At 36.5% G+C, this 18,055-nt stretch overlaps 1 protein-coding gene across 2 annotated transcripts in view; it reads right to left on the reverse strand.

Moving 5' to 3' along the window:
- Nucleotides 1-18,055, reverse strand: part of CPNE8 (copine 8) — a 110,416-nt gene that overhangs the window by 72,727 nt on the left and 19,634 nt on the right. Inside the window, exons 3-5 of one of the 2 annotated variants that reach the window (XM_080391755.1) lie at nt 16,001-16,047; nt 6,256-6,359; nt 1,913-1,952 (exon numbers count right to left, since the gene is read on the reverse strand). In XM_080391755.1, the coding sequence (XP_080247881.1) occupies nt 1,913-1,952; nt 6,256-6,359; nt 16,001-16,047 (191 nt within the window). Of the gene's footprint in view, nt 1-1,912; nt 1,953-6,255; nt 6,360-7,903; nt 9,324-16,000; nt 16,048-18,055 lie in introns of those variants that run through there. The other variant, XM_080391756.1, reaches the window with a different exon arrangement.

An 18,055-nucleotide genomic window follows, 5' to 3' on the forward strand; every position in this document is an offset into this window, starting at 1 on the left:
GCCTATTAGTTCCACAATCTGTTATTAATGACAACTGTTCATTACTCTGGGGTTTCTTTTTTTTCTTAAATCAGGAAGTTACCATGAACATAAAAGTCTAATTTCAGGCAGCCAGTTTTATGAACATCATTACAGCCAGCTACAACGGCAGCATTGTCTAGTCTGGTTACTTCATACATCTGTTACGGAACTTGCTTCACTTGCTTCCCATTTTTTGCCAAAACTGAGTCACTAAAATTGAGATTCTTCAGGACTCTTTTTCCATCCCACAAACTCTTCTACTAAACGATGCTGCCCAGTATTTTCAAAGGAATGGGTCAACAGCTATTTTTAGGAACAGGGAAGATCTTATTCCAAATGAGATGACTGAACATATGAGGAATCTAGCTATGCAAATACTACTAGCTTGACATTTTTCAGAAACACTAAGCTCCCAGCGCATGGATACGAGCAAAGCCCTGCTCATGTCCAACTCACTGTCCAAATTCGTAAGAGCTACCGGGAAGAGACACAGGAAACTGGCAGCAAAAGGAACAGTCCAGACCAACCCTGAGCATTTCGGAAAAGATGCAAATGCATAGCTGTAGTTAAGAAACACATTTCTAGGTACCATCTTTCACAGGGTTCTCAGAGCCTTCTTCTTCTTCATATGCATAATATATGGCATAGTTTGGATGTCTTCAGTACAGATACCAAGTCTACACCGACTTGTACAGATTTCCTCTTAAAGACAAGAGAGGGAAACGGGTATTTCTGATATTAATGTTAATGTCTATAGAATAAAGTTCCCCTCCACAACTGAAGATTTCAGGAAATTAGCACTGTTTAAAAAACAGGACCTAACACACCCGAGTATGCTTAGCCTGTACCAATTAGAATGCAACAGGCACATATGTAATTCAAGATCTACCTGAATAGTCTTCAGAAGAACATTGGTTTGTTTCCTCATCGTTCTGTCCTTTTTTTTTTTTCCATGGGCTCGGCAAGATACTCAAACCTTCCATTCTTGCTCCAGTAATCAATGAAACCTAGGCTATATATTTGCATAATCTTTGTTTGCACTTCCATAGTGACTAACTTATCTTGTGTCTTACCTTTTAAAAAAAAAAACTTAACTGAGGTTTTCATACAAAGTAGTATGTTTTGGGGAAAAAAAACAATAATAATCAGACAAAGTGGTAACTACAGAAGTGCACACAATCTTGGGCAGAAGCCCAGGATGAGGCTTTATTCTTGTTAAAGACAGTTCAGGAAAGATTCTATTTTCTGCGTCCTCCTAGCTAGCATTGCAGTTATTCAGAACACCTTTCCATGATGACAGAGATAGAGAACAGTTTGCCAAGGCCTTTAAATCTTTACAGGGATGATTTAACTGGAGATCAACGGCTAAAAGTCTTATCTCTTCACAGTGAAGCACACACATACAACATTCCTTCCATTATTCTCTTTTCCTTTGCTCCAGATTCTTAAAAATTCTCTTACCAAAGCCTCCCTGTATTTATTTTTAAAAATTCACTCAAACCCCTCTGAATTCTACTCTCACACGTTTAAATTTTACAGTTAGTATTTAATCCCTTCCACTTCAAGATGACATAAGCATAAAAGGTTTCTACTAATATTAATTGGGACACAATCGAAATATTTTAAGATTTTTAGGACCCAGAGAAGTATCAACAAAAGGCAGCATATCACATACCTGAAAAGGTATACACATGTGCTCAAATATGCCCTTTACAGGAGGAATGTCCCATTGAAATTATATTCATGAGCATTATGTATATTACTAACCACAGCACAATCATTGTACTTGTCTCTATGTATCTGATATTACTTACAGTCAAAAGAAAATACACATATTTAGAAAAGTGTAAATATTTCAGCACAAGAAAGTATAATAGCAAGGAAAACTTACATGTTTTGACAGGTTAGGACTCTTTGAGTCAACATCGTAGCTTGGGAAAAAAAAAAAAAAAAAAAAAAAAGGGAATGTTATATCAGAGTTGCCAAATGACAGATCTGAGGATAAGTAAAGAAACAAAACCCAGACAATTTTTTTCACCTATTTCAGTGTGTGAAATTTACACAATCAGATATATGAATGGAAGTCTCACCAGTAAGGAAGGCAAGTTGAATCACCACAGATTACAGGATTATGGTTCACTAGCTATTTAAAATGAAATATTTTTCAACAAAGTGCAGGCTACTAAGAGAAATTATTCTGATATTCCTGTTTGAACCATGAAACCTGCCAAAAACCAGAACAAAAATTAAAAATTAATCTTAGCATACTAACTGCTAAATTAATTTCTTAGGTAATTTTTCAGTCATTTGACTAATTAAGTAGAAATAATTGACAATAAGTTAAATTGCTTTCAGCAAGAGTTTGACTTGTTTCAGCTTATCATAATCTTGTTCTTCCTCCTGTTAGAAAATGCTGTTGTTTCCCTTCTGCTATATTTCAGTCAGATTAAAAAAAAAAAAAAAAAAATTACTCTGTGAATTCAAGAGAGATTAAAGAACTTAATATAAGAACTTCTCAGGGGATTTCTAATCTTTATACTCTCAGAGTCTTCCATCTTTATCAAATAATCCACAGTAATATTTTTAACAAATCCTACACTCAGATTCCATACCAGTAACTAATTTGAAAAAGTATCCTCTGTGCCCACACCTCAGCCTCCCCTGTGTGTTTCCATTCCCACTGCATGCTATGCTATCCCTGTGGCTGTGCTGCCACAACTGATTGACGGGATGCATCACGTATCACTGCGTCCAGTGCTGGGCTCCCCAGTTCCAGAGAGACAGGGAACTACTGGAGAGGGGCCAGCGCGGGGCTGCAAAGAGGATGAGGGAACTGGAGCATCTCCCTTCTGAGGGAAGGCTGAGAGAGCTGGGACTGTTTAGCCTGGAGAAGGTTGAGGGTGGATCTTATCAAGGCATACAACTATCTTAAGGGCAGGTGCCAAGAGGACGGGGCCAGGCTCTTCAGTGGTGCCCAGTGACAGGACAAGGGGGCAATGGGCACAAAATGCAACAGAGGAAGTTCCACCTGAATATAAGATTTTTTTTTTTTTTATTTTGAGGGTGACCGAGCACTGGAACTGGAACCCAGAGAGGCTGTGGAGTCTCCTTCTCTGGAGACATTCAAAACCCACCCAGATGTGACTGTGCAGCCTGCTCTGGGTGAACCTGCTTTAGCAGGGGTTGGACTAGATGATCTCCAGAGGTCCCTTCCAGCCCTGACCATTCTGTCATTCTGGACCATATCACAAGTCAGGAGGACAGGAATACCATAACGTAGCTGGATATGGTGCAGCACAGTCAAAGTTTTAGAAACATATTTGTAAACAAAGAAATGACTATAAAAATCACTAACATGAGGGTTGAGTGTTTATTTAAAAAAAAAAAAATTGCATACTGTCTGGAGAAACTGAACAGAAAAACACAACTCGTAATTTGATCTGAGGACGAGCTACACAAGGAAAACAACTTCACTGGCAAAATCAAATATAAACAGAAAGGGTCCTGAGACATTGAGGGCTGTACAATTTAGGAGTGGGCTCAGAGCTACACTCACCACTTTCTTTTTGTTGCAAAAAGTATGAATCGTATCAGGAGTTTGTTTCTTTGAAAAATAACACTTTGGCCAATAGCAGTACACAATTTTGTTGAAGAATTTAAACCAGAAAGTTTTCTAAAGATTATTCTTTCCTTTAGAGTTTTAATCCATGAGTAGCTATACAAGAGTCACATTTTTAACTCTGTGTTCTACAGTATTTCATTTCTCATCTATCACTGTTATAAGACTCTAAAATAAATTCACAGATTATGGCTATATGGTCATTTGCAGGCAAACATTAAAAACAGTTATTCAGCTTTGAGTTCAGAATACACTTGTGTCCAGGTAATCCAGAACTGCAGCAGAAAGCAGTCAGGTCTTTCTGATAAGTACGGAGTATGTTTGGTATTTACAACTTTTTGAAAATAAACAAACAGGAGTCCATTTCTCTGACTACATGAAGAATCGAACAGGAAACTATTTTCCCTTCCAGTTCCAAGTCCTATTCAAATAGCACTTATCCAGAAGCTTTTTACAGATTTTCCTTCCTTTGCCTAGAAGTGAGCCTAGCTTTCTCTTTCTGGTTCATTTCTTTTGCTCATCTCTTCTATTGCACTGCCTCCTCCCCACAACATACACGCATCCTATGAGGAGCCAGAGGCCATCAAATCAAGATTCCTACACAGCCCCAACTGTGTCTTTATTTCAGCAATGCTTTACCTGCACTTGGAGAAGAATCCTTTATTTTGCAAAGGGACTAGCTCTTCTGTAAAATTATTTTAAATAGCAGGCAACAGTTATACTCAGCAGATTTAATGACATTAAACCCAACTTCTAAAATAAAAAATGAAGTCTGCACCAGGCTTCCATGGTGAAGATGAAAGAATTTGTACCTAGGCATCTAGAAGCACTCTGTAATCTACCTTGGCATTGAGTTATTTCCTATCATTCCTCGAAACAGTTTTAGTCTAGATGGAAACAGCTAGCTGTTACCTGTGTATAGAACACAACGGAACTTTTTTCCTCACTCATCCCTCCAACACTTGTTAACTTAGGAAGCATTATAGCATGCTGTAAAAAGACATGAGTTTTTTTCTTTTGTTTTCACAATACAGGAAATGTTGCCATTCAAGAGCACTTCAGTACACCCTGCTGGCAACTTAAAACAAAATCAGCACCTGATTTTATTAACATTGCTAATAGACATCTAATAGCCATCATACTTTTTCCTCTACTGCTACAGTAAGAATCTCCACTAATGTGACTACTGCACTATTTATTTTATGCCCTGCTTAATGTACAGATTGATTTCCATTCCAGAAACGTGGGGGTGGGGGGGTGGGGGAAAAAAAAAAAAAAAAGCAAAAGCAAGTGACTGTCAGAGTTGCTTTAAAGCAACTACTTCGATAAGTAAATGGTACATTGACACTAAAGCCTAGAAGATTTAAAAATGGATTTACCATGAACTTGCTAGGAGATTTTAGGCAAATTATGAAGTCTTTCTTCATCTGTTTTGCTGTCTACAAGACAGAAATGCAATAAATGCAATTTCTATATCAAGGCAAACTTGCAGCATAACTTTAAATTGGGAAGCAATAATTTTACAACTTACCACTACTATAAACACCTGAGTATGACTTGTCACAACTCCATAACACATATCAGGAGAGCTCAGTCTTCAGGATTAGAAAGTATAGGAAGGCAGACTACATTGTCTTTCTTGATATATTTATTTGGTAAGTAACTTAACAGATGATTCCCCTAAATATTTCTCAGAACAAATAAACTAAAAGAAATACACATGAAGGCAGAAATCTTAGGAACACAAAATAAGAACTGACAAAACTTAAGCTAAAGTACATCTTGCAAAGGAAACAAAAAAAAAGGAAAAGGATTGTTCAACTTAAAGGACACTTAAAGAAAAACTGTGGCCACTATGCACACTATACTGCAAAACTGAGTGAATGGCTTTCCCTTAATTATCTGTGAGGGTTATTCAAGTGCTCTCTCATAGGGCAAGATTAGGAAGAATTGCTGGGGAAAAAAAAAAAAAGGAGGATGATAACCAATGAAACAAGACAAGCTTGATTATCACAAAGACTGAAATAACAAGATTGAGGTGAAATGTAACAAATGACATGCAAGGTGATGTAGTGACTGGACTCTCGATTCTATTTTCCAAAGAACAAAGTGAAAACCAAACCAATTTCACCAGTGGAATGAAATGTGTACATCTGAAATAAGGTCAAAACCCCTCTAATTCTAGAGCAGCCGCTTTCATTCTAAAATCTTAAAATTTGGTATACTTAGATGAATACTGGCATTTATTTTAGTAAAGAAAGTTTTGGCTCTGTACTACTTCTACAATATTTTTTTCTGGACACTATGCCCATACCTGTTTTATCAGCTATACTGCCACCATATTTAACATTTTGACACCCTTAGCTTTCTATCTTCTAAAAGTAATGGTTGTGAAGAAGATTATATTTTGACTAGTTAATACCTGCCAATTTCTTTAAAACTCAGTCATTCATATGTTACATATTTATTTCTGAGGTAGCAATGCTAAATTAATCATGTTTATTAACGTAATCCATGTCAATAGATACTACCTCTTCTCAAGTTAATTTTATGCTGGATGAAACCTAATGTGTTTACAGAGGCTGCAATATTAGAGTCAAAGATTGTTAACTTACAAATCAAACCGCAGATTCTCTCTTTCTTCGAAGAAGTAGTCCATTATAAATTTTCTTACAAAATCTGGATTTAAAGTATTATCAATTACTTCTGTTCTTCCAAACTGTAAAAGAGAATTGTAAGTTTAAGCCACATGCTATAATGAAGTTTAATTAAGTAGACTGTCAATACCAGCAATATATGAGATACAAGACAGCCTGTAAAAAAATCTTTTAAACAGATGTCATGAAAGAAAATGACTGTTCACATGAATAGATCAGTTATCTGTGGATGAAGACAGACTGGCAGAAGACCTCATACTTCAGTATAAAGAGTGGTGCACAGCCTGTATCGTATAACCTAAACTTTATAAACACCAGCACCCAGATCAGAATCCGAATTTTGGGAGGAAATTCAGTAACGTAAAAATCCACCGGTTCCTCAAAAAAAATTACAACATCAAGCAAAAGCTTACATATATTGCTTATTTCAGATAGGTTTAAATATTAGGGAACGCAATCATTAGAAGTGTATCATTTTTGCATTATCCAGCTCCTATTTCACCTTAGTTCACCTCTCCCTTCATCTCTCCTCTCTCTGAGTTTTCTGCAAAATGCCTGTTCTTTCGTGGTGTTTACAGGAAGAGCCTCAGCTCTCATCAAGCTGAAAATATTTTAATTTTAAAAAAACCACACAACAAAATACCACTTTGGTTGACTTCAGTTTATATACATCACAGATATAAATGATCATAAAATAATAATGTGACAATTTTTGTTTTGTTTTAGCTGTTTTTTGTTTTAGCTGTCCTTTCAAGACACTCAGAAAACAAAACAAAAAAGGAGTTATTATTGAATTGATCATTCAATTTTGTCCTACACATTGAGCTTATCAACACATATCTGAATATAGCATACTGAAAAGCTTTTTGACAGTCCGGTGAAAGACTGTTATTAAGGAGTCCTCAAAACTGCAATCTGTGAGTACAGACTTTCGAATGACTCGAAGACTGCCAACCTCTGCATTGACAGGACTTAACTACAGCAATGAACATGGATAAAGAAAGAATAAACCTTCTTGTAACTGAAGGCTTTTGAGATGTATTTCCTGAAAATGTTTTCACATCACAGATGTGAATCTAACCACTACAACCTGCACAGAACCCCTCAGCCTCCAACAGGAACCTCCCTATCCCAGCCCCTGCATCCCTAACAAACATGTGGTATGAAGGAACAGAGCATACTCCACTGTCTCTTCCTCTCAAAACTAAGCAATTTCCTTTCATTGCTTGATTCTTTCTAAAGTAAAATGGTAAAGAACTCCAGCCACATTATTTGTCTGCTTCAAAGAAACTCCATTAGCATCAGTAACTTTTTTTTTTTCTCCTTTGAATGACTGTGCAGACATACATTCAAACTGCAGGGGACTGACTCTAAGCACCATTCATTCACAGAGGTCATCTGGAGAAGTGGGCCTGTATCTAAGAGGATGAGTGCTTGGCGAACGCACCTACCCACCCAAAGGTCTCAGGTACAATAAAATGTTCAACGGAAGTTAACACATCTTCAAGACACAGCTCTATAAAGTCTCAGGAAAAGGAACAATCCTCAGAAGTGACACAGTGGTGACTTGCATCTTTACAGAGTGTGCTTGAATCCTGTTAGGTACCTTCACTTTCGCTATGCTGTGAGATGTTCAGTTGGGACAGTCTTATTCAGAGATGTCCATATTCCAGCACTTCCTATAAAAGACAGAGAAGCAAAACTATCTTCCCAATGAACAATGCCATCTCCAAATAAAAAGGCAAAGAATATTTAATATATAGTGTCATTAGCATACTCCTTTGCCAAGACTTTACATCATTTCTTAAAACCTAGGTGGAATGATTCTCCTGGTCTCACTGGAACCTTGATATCCCCTACAAGAAGGCTTCTGAATACGTCCTAAGGCACCAACTGTTCAGAAAGCAAGTTTTCTCATTAGCAATCACTGTATTTTTTCAGCTCTCCTAAGTCAAAGCAATAGCTAAGAAAAGAATAAGCATTATACAGACATGGGCCGGAGAAATCTCCAGAGTGATGAAGATACGGGATATTCAAAATGAAATAGTCTCTGAGCCTCTTAAGATAGGACTAGCAGAGGATGCACATGATCCTGGAAACAGACCAGAACATGAACAAATAGTTTGATGCTTACTGTTTGTTTTGGATGAAAAAAGTTAGCGCCTTCAGAAATTATTGAAGGCATTCTCTGAAACGTTGGGATAAATTTGACAGGCAGAGTGTTGTAAAAAACACCCTCTTCAACAAACACCAGTGACTACTATGGCCAAGTATTAAACAATGGAAAATGACAGCAGCGGTAGAAAGTTGGCATTTCTATGGAAATATGTATGACCGCAATACTAGCCTGGGCTAAAGGGCCTTTCCCTCCCCTCTAAATAGTAGCATTCAAATTTTACATACATTCAAAGTCTGCAATCAGTTTCCAGGTCAAATAAATCTCAACGTTTATAAATAAAGCCTTCCCCTGTCAGCTGCATGCTTTACAACACAATATTCAACAATATTGAAGCCAGGAAAAAATGAAAGCTGGAATGGCTGATAAAATGAAATATGCAGCAGTAACTAAGAATTTAGCACTGTTTGAAGTTATGCCCTGAAAATGAGAAGCCACTCTCTGACACAAGCCAGTAAAAAGCAGTTCATCAGACCAGGGATGAGAAATGAAAACAAAGGGGTCATAAGGACCATCCATTTTGCAGTTCTGAATAGGAATATGTCTCTCATCTGTGTATTTATTCTTCCCCCCTCAAGTGTCCTATTTCTTCCATTTGCACTCTTACAGCAAACTGTCCGAATTCTCTCAAAGACTGGAGTCAGCTGCATAAAGAACAGATTTACCCTTAGTGCTGAAAGCTGATGAACACTGGCCTAACTCCAGAAGCAAAGAACTCTGTGCCTTCAAAAAGAAGATCTAAGGATGATTGCATTGTAACTGGCACAGCAAGTAAGCAAAGAACATGTATTAAGTCCTGGTAGTCTCTCATGCTACATCCAATAAAATCAGAATACAAAGATATCCACAAAAATATTGTCCTGGGAGACTCCTTAACCACCAGGCAGGAAAAGAAAGGTTACCAAAGTTCTTTAAATCCTCAGTTTAGGATGAGCTTAAAGGAGAGTAAAAGGATCTTCAGTCATGTATGACTTCCACCTCTATATACACAGAAGACACAGAGAAACAAAGAACACAGGGAGCTGCAGCCTAAGAAAGTTGACTTCCTGCTGCTAAAGTCATCATCTAAATTGAAAGGCACAAACCCAAAATAAGTGAGCTCAGAGGACAGCTTGTCAAAAGAGTCCATTTAGGGGCACTAATACCTCTGTCTTGACACCTTCATAAACAGATCATTTTCTGACAGTATGATCCTTCTTGAAATAGCAAAGGCAGTTTGCACAACAGGAGGATACACTTGACTTTGGAAAAGCCACTCAGAGGAAAAGAAGATTAATGGCTAAGAAAAACAGATAAGAATCATAGAATACTTGAGGTTGGAAGGGACTTCATGAGTTTGTCCAGTTCCACCTTCCTGCTCAAAGCAGTATCAGCTAGATAAGGTTTGTCCATTCAGGTTTTGAGTACGTCCAAGCACAGAGACCGCACAGCTCTCTGGGCGACCCATTCCTTAATCACTCATTCTGGAAGAGTGTTTCCCTATGATACGCAATAAATACGCAAAATGATTATGATGAAATCACACTGAGACCAGAGAAGGTCTAACAGAACAGCAATTACACTGCTACCTTAATCTCCTATCAGTTATACCGAAATTGTTACAAAACTCAAGAGACTGAATTCAGTGGCACTGCTAACTTTAAATTATTTCAAATTACTTTTTTTTAATTGAGGCTTCAGTTTTATGGTCTGTTTACTTTTTTCCCCCCAAGGGCTATACAAATTATTCCTTCACATTAAATTAAAAACTAATTACTTAACTGAAAAATTACTATTAAAATTTATCTTATAGATGACATTAAAATGCTAGCCTCTAAAAAATCACCAGTCTACACTTTTCAGCTGAACAAAGCATCGTCTCTTTAAATCTGTTTTCCCAATTACCTATTGCCTTTTTTAAGCAGAACAGGTTATTTCTATAATCCAGTCACTTATGGCTAATAACATAACTGCTAATTAATTAGTTCTCCACATGGCCTGGTTTCCCCCACTAACAGTTGTGTAAAGCTGAAATCTTAACATGGCCAACAAGCAAACACCTTGAGAAATGTCATTCAGCATGTAACAGAATCAATTTAACCCTGTAAAAGAAAATAAATGTTCAACAAAGAAAATAAAGAACAGAATCCCTTTTCTGGATTTCCTGAGATGGACAGTCTTTGTTGCCTCATAATGCAAGCTCTCCTGGTAGGAGGGGATTTTTAAAATGTATTTAGCCATTTGAAATTGTATAGCATCTCAATCTAGTGATCCAGCTAAAAGGGGCTATAAGGTTAACGGAAAATTGTAACCTGAATTTTAAATTCAGAGTTATAAAAGACTAGCAAGTTCGGTAAGTCCAATATCAACAATACAAAGCAACTATTTAACGATGAGGGTCTAACCCAACCCTCTGCTAAACACTTTCTATATTAATTCTCTAAATTAATTCTTGCTTCAACTTTATGGCCACGAGTGAACTTGAGAATAACATCTAGTGAGCTCTCTTTTTGTGTTTTTCTTTTTTAAATTTGCAGTGTTTTATCACTTTGAAGTTGTTCCAAAAAGTAATTGCCCCCATTCTGAAAAATAAGTTATTGTTTCCTGCCTGATTTTTATTTCACTTCCTTTTCTGTCTTTTGGATTCTTCTATATCTCTGTTGAGACAGACATGTTTTCTATTACGAAATTTATGTTCTTAGCACTGATATTTATAGCTGATTACAATTATCCTTAATTCAGTCTTTCATTAGGAAAATAATTTGAGCTTTATTTTTTCAGTGTAGCATATGTAATTTAATCTTCTAATAATTCAGTATTTTTATCTCTAGTCTTTTGTCATTTAAACATCTTGAAAAGAACCTAGTATTCTGTCACAATTCTAGGAAACTAAAGAACTAAAAAATGGCTTAAACTGTTACTAGGTTCTTGGCTCTGATCTAAATGGCTTTGGAAAATTGTTTAGGAAGCTCCAGGTAACACTCTCCGTTAGAAGCTCACTGTGCAAAATGGTATATAAACACAACAAAAGACAAACTCTGAGAAGAGGATTATAATCTAGCTTCACTACCTGTGAACAGAACAAATAAGAAACTTGAATTGTGGAGAAAGAAATGCAGTATGAATAGAATGAGCCTGTTACAATGATGAATAATAGTCTCATAAGCAGAATCACAGAAACTACAAGGAAACAAACAAAAAATTCACAGCTGCCAACCCCACTCTAGAAAAAGCATAGTCATAAAATGTTCTGCAGTGTGCTTGTCCCAAAGAAAGAATAATGCTTTTATCAGAAAAAAACACGTTTCTCTAATGTGCACGCAAACACTCATATGAAATCTATCTACTGAATGTACACGTAATGGTGATTTCTATATAACCCTTTTTAAACTGATGGTTATACAATCATAAATATATAAAACTCAGAAAGGTTTCCTCATTTTTCTGTGCTTTGGCTTTTCTCCAGTAACTGTTTCCTTTGAAAGGAAACGTGACTTCCTTGAAAAGATTTCCTATGGACTTGGATATCCATGGATGCACCCCATGCAGTACCATACATACCTAAATGATAGGAAGCAAGGACTGAAAAAAGTTACAAAACAAATAGATCTTTACAGAATTAAACAGTATAAATATATAAAGGGCAACTATGAGGACTTGGCAGAACATTATTCATACTGAGTGATCAGACAATAATACAGCAGATGAAGTTCCATATGGATGACTGAAACACTGTATCTACATGAGGAAAAAAAGTAACAGCCGACAACGCAGAGTTAGGATGGCTGAATAAGCAATGAGAGCACATAAAAGGAGAAGTTTTACTGTGGATGAACTACAGTATAGGGACTAGGCAAAGATCATGACAGCATTTTTTAATTTCCCTACAAACTGGTCACCTTTGCTGTCTTGGAATTCCACTGCAACTTTGCCTGTTTTCTCTCTGTTTGATGACTCAGTCAAAAAAGATACTTTTTCTTGTCTCCAGCATATTTACTCCAGATTTACAAAAAAAAAAAAAAAAACCAACAAAAAGAGTGAACAGTATTCATGAACAGGAAGGCCTGAAGAACAGGAAGCCATGAACAATTTTAGACACAATGGAATTACTGAGGATATAAAATAACATTTGGCAGCTCCTGAAACTGGAAATCAGCATGATGAGGACCAGTAAGAGAACAGACTCCCAGGCGGGTACACAAATTTATTTGCATCCAATGCATCCTTACAGTAGAGAGACCAGTGGCTCAGAGCTTCACTCCATAAGCAGTTCCTCAACACTTACTGATGGTGACTAATGTCAGTAAAACTGCAGTTGGTTGAGTATTTCATAACGTCTATTATTTATTTAAGATCCACCTTTGAAGTGTTCCCTCTTGTTTTCAGAATTAGCACCCTCTTTGAGATGAAGAATTTAAGATTCTTAAAAGATATTATTTAAGGTTTCTGTAGATAAAACCAAATTATAGTTACCCATATTTCAAATGTGTCCTCACAAAGTAAGGAGAAGTAAATATTTTAAAACCAAAGTTCAGATTCTGATGATGCATTTGTTGCCTATTATATTAACTGAAATACCTGATGATCACACTGTAAATGAAAGCAGGGAAAATGTTTTGAAAAAACCCACCCTTCTGAATTGAGAACAAAATATTCTAATTCTTTGCTGATGATTTGGTGGACAAGAATAACTGAGTAAAATCATGGGAATCTGCACCACAGGCAAACGGGAGTCAATGCCCAGAAAACATGTACCCTTCATCGAATGAATGGTTAACTATTGTATTGAATACATCTGAATAGCTTAATTTAAGGGGGGGGGGGGGGGGGGGAAGCACACTACTACAATAGTTCTAGGGAAATTACGGAGATTATGAAATTATTTACTGTGTTTACGATCCCCAAGCATTTTCTGCAGTGTTCAAAAGAAAGTAATTAGGCAAATGAAGGAAGAGAACTATGCTTATAAGGATATGGAAAAAAAAGAAAGTATTGCCATGACTGAACAACGTTCTTTACTGTCTACATATATCATCAGGGGTTTATTATTTGTCTCATTTTTGTCTTCTCCAAACAGTTCCAGGTGAATTCCATCTCTACAAGCTAGTAAAATATTAAGTAAGTGTTGAAATGCAACAAAATGGACACAGAATTTTTTTGAAAACCCCACTATTAGTGCATTCACCACTGCAGGCAGAAAAAGCACAAAAATAAAGATATGAGATTACCCATCTAATGTATATATCAACTAACCTTCTACCTACCACCTTATTGTTTACCACTGGTATAAATATAACACAAAACATATAAAATGCAATCCTGACTCAGCCCCTCTATCATGCGAGCCTCTGAATTTTGATTGTCATAACAGCTACTAGGAATGGGATTCCACTCACTGAACTTTACGTCTGACAGTCAAAAGTGTAGGCTTTTGATCATCACTTGGAGGCATTTCTAAAGAATGATTCATCTGTTCTAATGCAGACACCTAAATTAGGTCTGATGAACTGCCCTCAGGAAGTTGTATTTTTCCATTAACTATAAATAGTTTAAAGAGTCAACTGAGTTGTAAATACCTATACCTGGACCTTATCCTGACAGTCAAGATAATTATGTCTTAAAAGAAAATAAACTGTAAGATTTTCTAGAAACTGCTATGTCAAAAGTCCGTTTTAACCCCTGCAGTTCCCAAACTTGCATATGATACTATAAGCACATGCCAAAGTGCATCATCTAACCAAGATACTCTAACCAAAACAAAGATACAATACAAGAAATAATGTTGCACACTGCCCTATTCAGGTGGTTTTGCTTTGGTCAAGGAGATAAAATGGCAGAAGACAATACAAAGCTATACGGTGGTGATGCACTTCAACCATTACAAACTTGGCTCTGTTAAAATTGAGAGCAGATGCAATCTTTCCATCAACAATCTCCTAAATCACCTCAAAACATGCACACAGAACATTTTCTAAGTAAGGTGATGATATTACAGTTTTACCATCAGGACAAGTATGATATTAAAAATGGGTAATATTTATTTCAACAGTTAGACCAGAGAAGTATGAAAATTCCACAAAATTACATATGAACCTTAAACAACAATAAAAGCCAGAATTTCTGACAAAATCCTCTTAACCTTAGATCAGAAAAGGACCCAAATGCTTTAGTGATGATCTAGGCCTGACTACCAAACCACACCAAGCCACCTAAGTCAACTGAATGCCTGAAGAGACTCCTCTGCTTTCAGTTAGCTACCCAGATGTTTAGAACTCTGCATATGTATATTACTTCTGCCAATTTAAGATTGGTGAATTCCCATGTAGGGTCCCCAAACTGACATTTCTTCACACAAATCATCAGAGGGATGTGATCCACCAGGTATACTGAGAGGACATCTAGTACAAAGCTCAGAACAGAGCACAGCAATTTAACTGAAAACTACAAATGAAATAGGTACAATGTTTCACGCATCATCCAGTTATATGAGCTTTTCTCCAAGCAGGAGACAAATTCTCTCATCTCGACAAGTATAAAACCCACATCCACCATGTTTCAGGAAAGCAGAAAACACATTTCCCCAGCCAACTGGCAAGGACACCAAATATAAGGGAAGAGGTCTGGTTCCTGTGCTCCTGGCCCCTCCACTGAAATTTTTACACAGTAGTAGTCACATAAAACATCCATTCTGAAAACAAGAACATCAGACCTCCTCTCTTGTACAGGGAAAAATAATAAGATAGTTCATTCCTCTAATGGTTCTGTTCTTAGAATGAATGGCCACACAGCAGACCACCTACACTGAAAAACAGTTCCATCAATCCTCTCTGTAAGGCAGCTAAATAGTGCATTTATCAGTAGAAAGATGACCACCCTTCCCCCAACACTGTCAACTCTTTCAAAGAATAACTTTAAAGGAGAAAAATTAGATAACCAAGTACAGGGAGAGAGTTCCCAGCTACAAATGTTGATCTGTTGTAGATACTCAGTGTAGAGGTACTTGATTTAGTTTCTTAAGACATACCACTCCACTGTTCACACTGATGGGTTAAGAAGACATAATCCAACCTAAGTATAATACACTCGCTTCCTTCTTGCCTGGTGTATACTCTACTCAACAGCACCTAGCTTCTCCCAAACTACATAGGAAAAGTAGATCTCCACCACAACTACAGACTAGTTTTGATGACACTGACCATCACCATAGCCAAATTCTTCCATAGATCTTGTGCTGTTTGTCTTCTTCTCTTTATAGCCACAAACCTTCTCCAGATTGATAGCTAAGTTTGATTTCATTTATCTCAGGGAGACTGTAAAACAGGAAAGTCATGTATTCTCTCTACCTTTGTTTTTACTTTTGATGGAAATGTGCAATACAGATAAGGAAATTGAAATTAATGTGACTAGGTTTTAAGTGTTCACTGCTACATAGGATTCCCATTGTTCAGGATGGCATTAAAGAGGCTATGACACACCCTCTTCGCTACAGAAAATGACTAGCCTTAAGCATACTCAAAGCCTTTATACATCTACGAATAAGTATCTTACCTCTCTCCATTCCTTGTTTCCAATGGCTTGTGTGTACAAAACGCAGACTGTGGGGAAAAAAAAAAGTTAGGTCATTTTCAGAATTTAACATATTCTTAAATTAAGTGAACCAATTTTGTAGTCTGTTGTGCTGTTGAAATTAGTAATGAGGACAATCAAATAGTAATATGTTTTCCCTCAGTTTTCGGTATGCCTAAGCAGACTGGCAACAATATGGTCTAGTTGTTACAGCAATGAGCTAATAAATAAGGTGGTTCTAAAATGGGAGGCAACACTTACACTTGACCTCCAGCAAATCACTTGGCAATCCTTAGCAGTAAAATTGGATAAAAGCAGGTCTTCATTAAACGTGGATGGTCTGGCTATCCTAGTTAATCTAATGCGTAATCACCCTAAATTATGCTTCCTTCAAGAGATGAGAGAATTAAAGTGAAAACAAAGGAGGACCCTACTGGAAAAATAGAGAGGGGAAATAAAAGTGGAAAAAGGAAAAAAAAAAACTTTTCAGGTTTTCTTCTTTAATTCTGTTTCAGATTATTTATAGATAAATGTCTTACATATGCAGCCCTTTTTTAAAAAATACACAAAATCTAACAAAAAATTGAATCAAAGAAGTTTGTTGACCTAAGCTGTTTTTGAAAGACCAAGTAACATAATCCCACAGGCATCACTCTCCTTACAGATCCATTTTTCCAGAACAGAACCCACTACACAGTAATTGGTAGCCTCCATCACAGGACTGATGACAAAGGTACAGTGACTATGATCAGGTCTTTTAAACACTTGTATAAGTACAAATCACTTGCACTGAAGGAGCACTATAAACTATTTTCTACAGTCTTGAACTAGTTGCAGCTAATGACCATAAAGCAATTTTTATGTGAAACTCCACTACAACCCTTTTCTGAACAATGGAAATAAAGATATTTGAAAACTTTTTTCTCACAAATTCTTCTCCGGTGTCAGTCCTTATTTTTCAGCAGAAGGTTAAAAATAATACTGTTTTGGGTTGCAGCCTTGAACAATAAAGGTAGAAGCCTGGTTTTGTTCTCAATGAAGTCAGAATCATCAGACCAAAGTAGAAATGAAGTCAAGCTTGAAACTACATTTTCTTGTTACTTAAAAGGTATTTGCTACACACACACACACAAATATCAGACCACAAAGCAACAAAAAAACCCACCCAAAAAAAAAACCCATTAGGCAGTAGCAAATAAGGAGGAACAGAAAAATGCAAGTTCAATATTTTAGCTCACATAGAAGTTAAAATTTAACACAATTCAACATTTTTTTTCCAAATAAGATGTCTTGTAGAAGAAAAACAGAAAAAAAAAAACCCTAAAAATCTTTTTCTGGAGATGTTTGCCTGTCTCCATTTAATCTAAATGAATCCTTGAGCAATTATGCTCCTAGCTTTGGTTCCTACTTAGAGTAGGATGAATCCAAACCAACAAGCCTATTTTCACAACTCGCTCTGGAGTAGATTGCTGAACTATATTACACAAAGAATGAAGTTAAATCAGAAAACATGAGACAATACAGTGAAATGGAAGCCATGAAATCACCTACAAAAGTGTTGAAGGTTACTGAACTTCTGAATAACCTTTACATCTAGTAAGATCTGTGCCAAGGTAATCCTGGGAGAAGGAAATGTTGTCAAAGGAAGTTTTCACAGATAAAAAACAAGAAAAAAATTTCTCTGGAAATACCCCTACTGCTTATATATAATCAGGTAGGCTCTGGCAAACTTTCCTTTCACTTTACCCATTGGAAACTTTTTTAAACTAATGTTACCAGTTCTGCAACAATGAATATTTTCCGTAGTGGTTTCCAAGAACGCAAATGTCTCACTAATTTAAAAAGCAGATATAATTATGGATTGTATTCATTTTGCCAAGAGTTTACATCCAAATTTTCAATCAGCAATTTCTCATACCTATTACCCCAATTGAGAATAGAACTGAAATTCATTTAGAGGAAAAGCCAATGCATGGGAAGAAAATGATTCTGCCTGTGCTGTGATTACATGAAGAAAACATGCCAAATTCATTAATC

The sequence above is a fragment of the Falco punctatus genome (assembly GCF_963210335.1).
Source record: "Falco punctatus genome assembly, chromosome: 6".
NCBI lineage: Eukaryota > Metazoa > Chordata > Aves > Falconiformes > Falconidae > Falco > Falco punctatus.